The sequence below is a fragment of the Malaya genurostris genome, chromosome 1, assembly GCF_030247185.1.
Source record: "Malaya genurostris strain Urasoe2022 chromosome 1, Malgen_1.1, whole genome shotgun sequence".
In the NCBI taxonomy this organism is placed as follows: Eukaryota; Metazoa; Arthropoda; class Insecta; order Diptera; family Culicidae; genus Malaya; species Malaya genurostris.
Window position 1 is genome coordinate 110,924,896 of NC_080570.1, and position 13,561 is coordinate 110,938,456.

Sequence of the window (13,561 nt, forward strand, 5' to 3'; positions counted from 1 at the left end):
TCACTCACTTTTCTTGGAGATTACTAAACCGATTTTCACAATCTTAGATTTAAATGAAAGGTCTCATAGTCGCTTACAAAATTCCGGAATATGATTTGGATCCGACTTTCGCTTCCGGAATTACAGGGTGATATGCACCAAAAATGGGAAAATAATGCATTAAAAATGTGAAAATAACGTCACTCACTTTTCTCGGAGATGGCTAAATCGATTTTCACAAACTTAGATTTAAATGAAAGGTCTCACGGTCCTATACGAAGTTCCTGAATATCATTTGGATCCAAATTCTGATTCCGGAAATACAGAGTGAAATGCATAAAAAATGTGAAAGTTATACATAAAAAATGTGATAAGAGTCATTCACATTACTCTGGGATGGTTAAACGGATTTTAACAAACTTTGATTCAAATGAAAGGTCTTATGGTCCCATACAAAGCTCCGAAATATCATGCGGATCCGACTTCCGGTTCAGTAATTACAGGGTTATATATACCAGAAATGTGAAAATAATGTCACTCGTTTTTTAGATTAGCATAACTGTTCTCATACAAATAGGCAACGCAAATGTCAAGCACTAGTTTGGAAAAATGATGCTGACTGTGTGACATAAAGACTGAAGTATGCTTTTGTGAACTACTTTAATCAATCTGAATCAATTGGTGTCAAAATTAGTGTAAGAAATTATTTAATAAAAGTATGAAATATATTTTCATGAGACTGTTATGAAAGTAGAGAAAGGCATTATCACACCACTAGGTGGATTAAGAAGGGTTTTTTTGATACAATCACATTACTGATTACAAGGTACTCTTCCAATTTTTTTGCGTTGACTAATTCTACATCATTTCTAAGAGAATAAGTCTCGAGGAACGCAACCGAGAAGCTGGTAGAAAATAGGCAAAGATTTTTTAAATGTTTATTTGGCAGTAAGGACAGTGACTTTACGCCTGTTTAACGATTTACGTTGAACTGCCAGGAGGCGTAACAGCTGAACATACATTGTTATGCACTGACGACGAGTCGAAGGTGAAACGTGAAGCTAATGCGATTTTTTCAAACATTTTTTTATGTCAAACTTGTTATTGAAATCAACACGTGATGTTTTTACAGATGAAGAAGCCACAGCTTCTGGTGCCCAATTGGAACAATCCGGCCAAAGGCATTTCATTCATTAACTGTACAATGTTCCGGATAGCTAGTTCCAACTCAGTATGTTAGAAGGATAGTGATTAACATTTACGAACCGTTTCCAAAATGTATCGCAGAGACTGCGCCCGGAAAAACGCAGATGCTCGATAGTTAGTTCAGATTGAAAGTCGTCAATGATTGAAATAATTTTCGAAAATTGCGTACTTACCATGAGTGTGAATTCAAACATATCCCGTGAATAATTTTGAGTATACTTTTGCTGGAACAGAATCTAGCTCGCAATCTTCGATGGCTTACGTGTTATTATTTTTATTAGTAGGGCTATTGTATGAATAGTCATCTTATTAGTAGAGTCGCAATATTATTTTTCCGATTACTCGATTTCCGATCAACGAATTATGATAAAAACAGGCTTCTACTCTAAGAAGCAATACCGCAAAAAATAGTTTGAAAATTGCTCAATACTGCTGTTATAGCGACGCGAACACTCAAAGGGAGTGCACCTGCTTTTATCTTACCATTAAAGTCAATCTATCGAACAGAGACAGCAAATCTAACTTTAGCTACTGGAGCCCCTACTATATTTGTCTCTTTTTATCGCAGTCAACAAAAGTTTCGGTTCCTTTCCGGAACAATAAAATCCTTCGATAAATTTTCATCCATTGATAGTACATTATCAGTGGTTGAAAACAGAAACATAAGTCCGTCTCCGAAACTAGCTCCTCACTTCAGTAGGTTTACGTCAACCAGCTCTGAAAGATGTCACACTATCCAAATCAGCAGGGACATTTATCGAGCGGGCGGCAGGTGCCGAAAAATGAACGCGAGATTCCTCAGCGCGGTGATCCTCATCGACCACAGGGAAACACTGGACAGCTTCTACCTCCGGGTGCAGTGCTTCCACCGGGGTACCGTCCACCACCACATATGAGACCACCGGAGCCGGTTTATCAGGATGCTACACATTATACATTATACGATCCGCCACCACCAAACCAGGGAGGTTCACAACGAGGAAACCGTTAGGAGAAAAACTAATGTGTTGTGATATTATTGAGGCCTTTTGTTAACTAAATTAGGTATCCTTTAAAAACAGTGTTGGAATGTTTTGATTTAGTCAGTTCAAATATAAAGTTCAGAAATATTCTAAAAAAAACCGTCATCAATTTTACGTTTCATCTCGGACTAATCAGTGCAAGATAAACTGTCAAGCAAACGTAAAGTTAATGCTATTTGTATTATTGTCTTGTGTTCATATATTGGTTTTCAAATATCTTTTTTTGAAATCGTTTCCAGTTTATCTATTGTCAGATAAGCAATGTTCTTAGAAATCGTTGTGAAATGTGTCAATTTCCTGATAACATGTTATCAATGAGAGGACTCAAATTAAATGCGCAGAAATATATTCGCTGTATGAATCGGTGGTAGTGTGAACCTGCTTAGATTCAGATGGCAGCCTATAGGGTTGCCCGAACTATTGACGTGGGACTACAAACCTATTATCAAAATCAATTTCAATAGAACTAATCAACAAGGATGGCTTTTATCGTATCAAAGAACGCTCACCAGCAACTCTTCACACGATTCAATCAGTGTCATCAAAGAGAGACCGATATCATCGCAACAACAAAAACCCGGCATGACTCATTTAACATAGAATAGACACCAGTGCGAGAGCGAATTTCTCTCGATGACATTTCTGTGAATCAAAGGTTAGCACGCTACTGTGGGGATCCTCTCTGAAGCAACAAACGGTCGCTTATTCTCGTTTCGCGATCCGATTCTGCATGGGTCGTGGATAATTGCGATAGAATCATTTTACTATTGCCGCTTATTCTAACTATGTGTATATAACCTTTGTATAAGTTGTGTCTATGAAAATGTCTGTGAATGCTCCACACAAGGGTTTTGAAATATTGCAGCCTAGTATGAGAATCGTCAAGTCGAATCATCGAGTAGATAATTGTCAACTTGCGATTCTCTCTTGGGAAATTCCATACAGCAACGATCATTATCAGACTGTAATTTTTTTAAGGGTCGTGAAATGCTCAGAGTATGAAGTGGAGCGAAGAAATGTAGAAAAATTATCTCGCGGTTCATGCATTGAGAGACTCGAGTTCTTATAGCATCTTCTACCGGATTGAAAATGTTGTATACAATATAGATAGCAATATAGCAGCTTCTGTCAAATTTTCGGCAATCATCAACATTGCTAATCAATGTTAATGTTTTTGACTAATATTTGGCAGCTCTTTTGAGATATATTTGTTTCTTTATATGCGGAATATTTCTACTGTCAGCTGCCGTTCCCAGTCGAACTGTCCCATATACATAGTAAATCTCATAGGAGATGGGACAATTATGCGTATAACATCATTGTTGGTTTAGGTTCCGCGGAATCGCGTAGCGGAATCGCTACACCAAAAAATTTCGATAATGAAATCAGGAATGTTTTAGACAAAGTCAGGAAGGTTCACAATTTTCATGAAATTGTTTGAAAATGTGTTTTGCCTTTCTCATATAGAAAGGTTATGCAATCACTGTGAAAACTGACATTTGAACCGAGGCCCGTAGGGCCGAGTGTCATATACCATTCGACTCAGTTCGTCGTGTACGCAAAATGTCTGTATGTGTGTGTATGTGCGTATGTGTGTATGTTACGTTTTTTTGCACTAACTTTTCTCGGAGATGGCTGAACCGATTTTCACAAACTTAGATTCTAATGAAAGGTCTTGTGGTCCCATACAAAATTTCTGAATATTATTTGATTCCGACTTCCGGTTCCGGAATTATGGGGTACAATGTGCAAAAAATTGTGAAAATAAGTGCACTAACTTTTCTCAGAGATGGCTGAACCGATTTTCACAAACTTTGATTCAAATGAAAGGTCTTGAGGTCCCATAAAAAATTCCTGAATATTATTTGGATTCGACTTCCGGTTCGGGAGTTATAAGGTAAAATGTGCCAAAAAAAAATGTGTTCTAACTTTTCTCAGTTTTTATCAGTAGACGGAGAAACAAACCGATTTCGGTTATTCTTTTAAGAATCGAAGAAAATTATTTTGAAGAATAGCACAGTATTATATACGATAGTATGATTGATATGAGAAAGGCATCATTACACCACTAGGTGGATTAAAACAGGTTTTTTGCATTAAAAACTACTTAAAAAATTCGAAACATGTTTTGTCATATTTTCGATTCATTAAACATTTCTAGTAACAAATGAATAAATAATGTTTTGGACACGTTGATGTGCTTCAGTTTCATATATTTCATAAATATGGAAAACCATAATATTTTAGTTTTTCTAAGAAAAATAACAATAAACAATGCGTCTCTATTAAAGTTACCATCTAATATGGCTTCAGTGGAACCGCATGGTTGATTGTTAATTTTTTTTTCGAAATTACCTATTCTTAATTCAGCTAGTGGTGTGATGATGTCTGTCTCTTTCATCGAAACAATCTTATTGAAATATTGTCTACCTTTTTAATAAGATAATTATTACTGACACTTATTTCGACTCATTTTGACACCAATTTGTTCAGATTGATTCTTATGTCATATATTTTGAAACATTTCTCGGACCAAAAGTATTAACAATAATATATTAGGAAGTAGGTCACTACTTGAAATATTTTTACGGATGAAAAAATTATATTTTGTCTATTACGTCACTTTATCGATTATATCTTCAAAACTAGAAATGTGTGCCGTATGATATTCGAAATCGATCCTTAGCCCAATTTAAGTCTTGAACGACCTTAAAATTTTTGATATCGGTTAACCCAAGACACAAGACATAAGTTTTGATGCGGTAACGAGTTTTGACGTTAGCGTCACTTTTGCCATTATACCACTGGAACCGTAAGTGACAGCCATTCGAACTTAAGCTCTGTTGAATTGCATGTTTCATATTCAATATTCCAAGAACGGTTACTTCTATGTGAAAGCTAATTATAAGCAAATTTAATGTTCTTGAGCAATGAAAAAGTTGCACCTCAAGTAGAGTTTGAGCTTTTAGCGGTTTATGTTAAACTGCTATAAAAACTGTTATGCACTCACGAGTCGAAGAGGAAATGTAAAGAAAATTATATAAAATAATAGAATAATATTTCATTGTTTGAATAACAAACCACTTAATTTTGTCAGAGATGGCTGAACCGATTTTCACAAACTTAAGTTCAAACGAAAGGTCTTATGGTCCCATAGCTTTGCTAATGAATTTAATCTTTATCCGACATCCGGTTCCGGAATTACAAGGTGTTATGTGCAAATCTATGAGAACATGCGCACTCATTTTTCTCGGAAATTTCTTCACCGATGTTTACAAACTAAGATGCAAATGAAAGGACTTGAATGTCTACAAAAAGTCCCCGAAAAGTTGATCCAGATCCGACTTCCGGTTCCGGTATTACACCGCGATAAGTGAAAATTTTCATGAGTATTTTTTTACAAGTGATGGCGAAACGAGGTGCAAATTTTTATAAAACTTACTGGTAAATTCATCTAAGTGGCAGACCTTGTTAGTTAGTGAATGTATAAATCTACTTTGGGATTACTTGTGCCCAGTTTCCGCTTCCGAACGCACCCGTAATAGTGAAAAAAAGCTCCAAAAAATGGAACTCACTTTGATTTCTCAGCAACGGTTTAACCGATTTTCACAATTCGTAGTTCAAATTAAAGCTCTCTTTGTCTTTAAATATACTGTTCAATTTCATCCAGATTCGACTTCCGGTTCCAAAATTATAATGATGCAAAACCGGTACGCATCGGTACGTGCTGGTACGGAAGAAGAAAATGCCACCGCCTGGCACGTGGTTTGTTGAATTTTGTATAGCGTTCAGGGTTACCACATTTAAATCTATATTAACTTGACATAACTGTTTATAAATTGAAAAGGTTATGGTAGTTTATACCCAAAGAAAGTTTTTGATTTTATTCAAGTTCAGAATCTTCTAGCGATGTTTTTGAAAATATAAGTAATATGAGAAACGCATGATTGCACCACTAGGTGGATTGAAAAGGTTTTTTAATTTAATTTAAATTTTGAGTTAGTTTTGTATTTCTTGAAGAATTGTTGGACTTTTTTCTTGGTGTGTAATTTTTCAAGTGTTCGTTTGATTTTTTAGAACTTCCTCCAAGACTCCATTTTTGTTCAATTAATATTTTTCGATTCACAGTGATTACAAGAAAAACGGTACAATTCTACATAATTCTGAGTTCTTTAAATTACATATCTTACAGTATCTCGAGAACCGCCACGGCTAGAGGAAAGATTAAATTTTTTTAATCATTTCTAGTGTTTTCATAATTTTTCATCAGAAACTTGAAGTTTTACCATTACTTTCAAATTGTTTTTAGCGGTAATTTCGATTTAAAAAGGCACCAATCTAGTTAACATCAGAAGTTGGTTATTATCACAAATTAGTTTAATATTGTTGGTGTTTCGTTTCGGGTTTCAACTCGTCACAGCATAACAGTTCATGCTGAACGGTTTTTTCGCCTAGTAGTTCTACATAAACCGCTAAACAGACTTTGGGTTCTAAGTAAACATAAGCATTAAGCAATAACACTAAGCAGGTATTAAAAAGCATAAATGTCATATTGTATCCTGGGTTGCCATGGGCATTGCTTTGTAATTGCTTAAAATTAGGATGATTTAAATAATTGATGCTGGATTTGGATCGCGGTGAGTAATTCTGGGTGATGCATTCTGCATTATTCACAAGCAAGCCCTGGTATTTCAATTCGAAACCAATGATTGGGTGCTTCATAAGTCTGGACAAGATCCCTGCATCAAATATTTTTTGTGATGTTATGCCATTTTCAAGAATATGATTAATTATCAATACATACGCTTGAATTGTTGAACCTCCCCTAGGAATTGAAAGAACTTATACTAAAAAAACGGGCACAAACTTTTTACGCGGCTCTGGTTTATTCACGTGGGAAAAAATTGCTCTGGTTTATATGAAATAAAACTAATACGGTTAATTTAATTTCAAGAATTAATATTAGTTGTGTCATTACACAAATAAGATCTTAGATAAATTGAACCAAATTTTGCCTTGATATAAATGTACAGCAGGATTGAATCAACATGGACTTTTCCGATAACATCAACTCAATTTTGGTTGACAGGTAATAAATAGTTAGTTCATTTCCACAATAAAATCAGCCGAAACAAATGTTTTTTTTTCGTGTGACAAGAAAAAAAATTTAGATTCAAATCGAACAGAAAACATTATTTATTTTGAAGGGATAGTTCAAAACAATCATATTCCAGCTAAAAATCATCATAATTCAAATGTTTATACTTACAGTTATTTCGAACATGCTCCATTTCTCTACGTGCTGCTGGTGAAGCACAACTTTAGAAAAACAAAATGAAATGAAATTATCATTTTTTTTTGTTTAACCGCCCCTAACTACTACCTAATACTACTCTACTGAGAAAAAGAGATTTAAATTAAACATATTTCACTGTACAGCAGTTTACTTGCAGTTATTAAAGCTGTTTTCGGTCTTACCATTTTTACATTCGCACACTGTGTTTTATAACATTTCTTGTACCGAAATCAAGCGATTAATCTCTTCATTATTACAGCACTTTTTGTAGCTATATATCAGCATTACAGTAGCATGTTGAACCAATGAACATGTTTCGGAATACACTGGCCGTTTCAGATGGTGGTCATTTGGGACCTAATCTATTTTTGTACTAGGGTACAGAGCCAATTTAGTTAGCTTTACGTCTCGTCTTCGACTCGTCAGTGCATAACAGTTTATGTCGAACTGCTATGCCACCTAGTAGCTCAGCATCAACTGCTTAGTGATTTAAGGTGAACTGCTAGGCGGCATGACAGTTCGAACATACCCATGCGGTACCAAACTCCTCTAAATAAGTTTATTATTGGTTTAGAGTGTTTAATCTTGGTCATATTTTTTTTTCAATTAACGATTTCCGAGTTACAATAATTTGAAAAAAGTGTCAGCAAAATATGCATTCGTTCTTTTTAAAAAATCAATCTGGAATCGAATCGGTCTCTCACGTAGAATATTTTATATACCAAGTTTCTTAGATTAAACGTCTTGATGTCATGCTTCGGTAATTCGGAGGATAGTGATTAACATTTACGAACCATTTCAAAGTGTCGCTAAGATAGCAGCGGAAGAATCGCACATGGTCAAAAATTAATACATAACGGAAGATACGGAAAAAAATTCAGAATTGGAGGTTTGCTTCCATTGCGCACTTACCATAAGTGTGAGTTGAAAGATATGCCGTGAACAACTTTGAGTATGCTTTGGCTGAACCAGAATCTAGCTCGCAGTCTTCAATGGCTCACGTATTATTAATAGTATTCGACTCATTGTTTTCGCAGTCAACTGAACTAACAAAAAAATCACCCATATCATTTGGTATCTATGAAAAACAATAAATCCCTTCGATAAAAGTTCATCCATTGGTAGTATCTTATCAGTGGCTATAAATGGAAGCTAAACAACGTCTCAGGAAGTAACTCCCCTCAGTTGGTTTACATCAACCCGCACCGAAAGATGTCTTACTATCCAAATCACCAGGGACACTTCCCGCACGGTCAGCAGCTGCCGCACAACCCACACGAGGGCCCGATTTCACACACCGTCTTCCCACCGGACATGAACCCCAATTATCCCCATCGACCACTGGGGAACGCTGGGCACTTCCTGCCCCCGGGAGGTGTTCATCCGCCAGGGCACTATCCACCGCCACATCTGATGCCACCGTCGCTAGATTGTCCCCACTATCCGCCTCACTATCCACCGGGACACTATCCGCCGTACTATCCACCGCACCAACAGGCGGTTGCCTACGGAGGTGCACAGCAAGGAAACCCTGAGGAGAAAAAATAATGTGGTGTGAAATTAACGGTGTCTAATTTGTGAAATTTGTTGGTGAACAAGGTACTTTTTGTGGACGAAATTGTGTGGGTTTTTTGAAATTATGTGTGTCGAAATGTTATCTAAATCCATTTAGAAAGTTCCAGAACATTTTGGAGCAACGATATCTATCTTCGATTTCTATTTATTTCTAAAATCCTTTCTAGTTTAGTAGTAGACAAGTGATGACTAAGAAAAATGATTACAAATATACCGATTTCCTGATAACACGTTATCAGTGAGAGGTTTTGAAATACAGTACACACAACGAAATCTACACGTCTTGTAAATCAGTGATGAAGTGAACAGTGAATCATTGCAAATCACCATGGGTGTAAAATTGAATTGTGATGCATTGATTTTTCAATTAGTAAGACTGTAATTTTGAGTTCAAGTTTAAAACTGAAATATAAAGATTTTTTTTCAATATTTGTTTTTTAAGGTACAATGTTAGAGTGTAAATTTGCAGGTGACGCAATATCACTTACGAAACAATTTATATGAACGTAATTCGTAAAATGACTGAATTTTACTGGAATGATTTGCATACACCTATGTCCAACCTACTCCTCTTTTCGAGCAAACGTGTAAACTTACACGCTTCAGTATTTATAAATATACTAGCTGACCCGTCGAACTTCGTTTCGTCTGAAATTATGTTTTTGAATCTATCTTTTCGAACAGCAGAACTGTCAAACGTTATTATTTCACTGATTACTTGGCCTACAATAAACGAATTACGACAAATTCATATTTAACATATTAACCTCGGCCCAAAGGTCATCAAAAATAATTGTGAACATGTTAAAAGCTTTTGTTACGCAAAAATGAAACAAATGCACCGATCGACATCTCATCCGTTGAGTCAGTGCATTGAACAGAGATGGTAGGTCTCTCTCAAACTAATGGTTTCGACATGAAGCGTGGAGCAGAATTGATCAGGATAAATACATTAAATTGATGATTCTGCAAATTTCCAAAAGCTGCCTTCGCGACTTGTTTGTCATTGCAAGTTAAGGCTTAATTGTAGACTGAAGACGTTTAAAAATTTAATAGTAAATCCTTGGGATTATCGGATAAAATTGTTTGGAGCGATTTTCCACCAACTGCTTCACCGCTAGTCTGATGATATTACTTAGTCGTGTTTGATGAATGTTCGTAGCATGACAATTACAGGATTAATTTTCAATTAACAATTTACCAATAAAATTAAACATTCTTCTGTCCATTCTTGTGTCCATTAACTTTTACATGAACACTGAATTCGTTTAATGATTGTATCAATAGTTGTCTCATTAGTCGAGTCACCACATCATTTTGCTTAGTACTCGATCTACAATTAACGAATGGTTGAGTTCGGTCCTGTTGAACCATATCAGACAAAATTATATGAAAAATGTGCAATTTTTCTGTTCTGGCGGAGTGAACATGAGGAGTGACTATACCAGTATTCTTCTTATCGTTCAAGCCAATGAATAAAACGTTTCTCCTCCACATTTACATTTGGTAATTGGTCAAGTAATGCAATGTTCTGAAAATGGAATGATTTGGCTTAAGCAGTTTACAAATGTAATGAATAGCATCCTAAGCAGTCCGCTTTGAAGTAACCCATCCTTGAAAATGTACCCGACTAAATGAACTGTAGCATGCTAAATGAAAAAATCTCTATATTTTACCTCATTATTTCAACAGCAGAATCCTATCTTTGATTCGTATGATAAATCGTTCTATAATTTGATTTATTCCAATCAAGCCCTCGATGGCCAACATTATTCATCTAACTGTTTACATGGCATACAATTAATCTACTGGTAAACGATATCAGAATGTTTTATCCTGCTTACGGTATAGCAAGAACAGTCATATGCGTTCCACGATTAAGTCATTTGGCAAGCAATAATTTTGGTATCCAATTAAGCAAGTGGCTCGAAATGATGGATCGCATGGATCAAACATGCAAGTCTCCACCCAAAACTGCTCGTTGCGCGCCAAACGATTTCCCAATGATCTAGTATTCTTTTCTTCAACAGCGAAATACTGAGCATTTTGTTACGCGCCAAACATCAATCAATCTAGCAATCATTGGCGACTTTTTCAGTGGAAAATTCCATTGTCCATACAAAATAACTTTATTGGTTTTTCCCACTTTTCCGGTAAGTTTTCCTAATTTTTTTGATGTACGAACCCGGTGGGGGTAAAAACTGATCAAACAAAAAAAAGCATCTCAATCCGTCCATCCGTTTTTACGTGATGCGATTACAAAGAATGATCTCTGCATTTTTATATATATAGATGTCAGAATACAATATGCTTGTGTTCGGTCAACTGTAAAAATCCATTTTCCAGCACCTTTCTTTCAGAAACACTAAGGGCGCGTTGGTCCTCTGCAAACATAGTCCAGGTCTTGTGGCCATAGAGTATCGTTGTCGTCGGTTACCAGTAGGCTCAAATAGACGAACTCGTCAACCATCTCAGTATCGTTGCCGTCTATCAATATTCGTGTTTGGAGGTATAGTGTTTCTTCTTCAGAGCCCCTTCCTTTCGTGTATTTTGTTTTCGACACGCTTATAGTCAGTGCGATACGTCTAGCTTCGACTTTCAGTCCGATGTATGTTTTCATCATCTTCTCAAGGTTACGTGTCACAATATCTACGTCGTCAGCCAAGCCGAAAAGCTATACGGACTTTTTAAATATCGTACCACTAGAGTCGATCCTCATTCTTCGAATTTCACCTTCCAAAACAATATTAAATAAGAGGCAAGGCAGTCCTTCACATTGCCGAAGCCCTCTATTAGCTATACGAAAACAAAGGGCCTGCTGTTCTTCTCACCTAATGGGACTAATCTCCATTACGATGGCAATCTTTGGTAGAAGATTCCTAAATGATCTCGTGGAACGTATACCCAAGTAACAATTTTTGTTACGCTAGCTTGTTTGTGACTAGTTTGCAACCAGATATTTGAGTGATTGTTACTAACATCTAACCAGTTGCATGACTCAAAAAGCGCAGTTTCTACTAGTTTTTAAATCGGCTAAAAATAAGTTGTCGTTACGTTGTAATGCCATACTGAAATAACTTATCTTTTCATAACTTGAAAATAACTTGTTTTCAAGTAAACTAGTTGAAACTTAGTCACCAGCGACATTATAAACATTGAATGAATCCAGAATACTTTTCTATCATCAATAAAAAGCAGAAGAGTACTTTAAATCACAAGCTTGATACAAGGTACAAATTTCACAACGATTTTAAAACTGTCGAGCGGAATGAAATTTTACTCAACTGTTTTTTATGCGCCTTCAATCAAAATCTATTTATAAAGATATAAAAAATAAACAACAAAATAATGCTATGTTCAGAATGCTCAAAATTATTCCAAGTAGTGTGATTTCTCATCATTTTAAATTCATATATCATGAGAATTATAGAATTATCACAATCGATGTTCAATTCCTATATTATTTTCTTCGTGTTTATGACAGTGCATAGACCAAAAATGACTATTCTGCCTTTCACAATTTTCGGCAAAAAGTAGTTTTGAAAAAAGTAATATCCTGGTTTTATTTATGTTTCATACACTTCTTGAGACTCCATATTGTGTTCGCCATATTCAAGCCAACAAAGATTGTTTTGTTTGCATTTTCGTTATCATAACGTTGGGAAAACCTACCGATAACTATCTGAATCAATGAAGAAATTATATGTTATAATCTTATAATATTTAAGTTATTACTACATCAATTCACAGTAACGATTTACATATACGCTTACGTATTTATAATGGTTCCGCAACAGAAAATAAACCTTTTTTCAACTAGCAGCTAAAAGCATAGTTGTGATTAAAGATATGTTAGAATCAAGTAACGATAACTTACAAATGATAGTTAGTTCAATGTTTACGTTATAAAGAAACACTGCTGTCACCTTGTTTTAACCAGTATAACATAAAAAACATGTTCGTGCTCTTGTCGCAACACAGTTGGTTTAAGCGGTATCAAAACTAGTTACGGGTTGCTACTATTGAAGTCAAATAAACTTATTTTCAACTAGTAGCTAGAAGCATTGTTGTGATTAAAGATATGTTTGGATTAAGTAACGATAGCTTATAAATTGTATTTTATTCAATACGACACAAAGATGTTATTATTAGAAAGCTAAATAACTATTTCGTAACTAGTTATGTTATGATGAAACATTGCTGTCACCATGTTTTAACCAGTATAACATAAAAAACATATTCGTGCTCTTGTTGCAACATAGTTTAGACTTTGCCGTATTAGAACTAGTTGCGGATTGCTACTTGGGTAGGGGATCAGGGTAATTTCGCCGAAAACCGTTTCGTCAAGTCAATTCACCGAAAGGGTTATTTCGCTGATTGTCATTTCGCCGAAAGGGTCATTTCGCCGAATGTCATTTTGCCGAAGGCCATTTCGCCGAAAGGGTCATTTCACTGAATGATAATGTTTACTCCCGTTTTGTTG

General features: G+C 35.6%; 2 protein-coding genes across 3 annotated transcripts in view; both read left to right on the top strand.

Annotated features, from left to right (window-relative positions):
* The window catches only part of LOC131425397 (RING finger protein 17), a 546,443-nt gene that overhangs the window by 295,009 nt on the left and 237,873 nt on the right, over positions 1-13,561 (top strand). The gene's annotated exons all lie outside the window — the stretch shown is intronic.
* LOC131425400 (uncharacterized) lies at positions 8,659-9,505 on the top strand. The gene has a single exon (XM_058587274.1). The coding sequence runs from the start codon at positions 8,716-8,718 to the stop codon at positions 9,049-9,051; it is 336 nt and encodes a 111-aa protein (XP_058443257.1). The 5' UTR covers positions 8,659-8,715; the 3' UTR covers positions 9,052-9,505.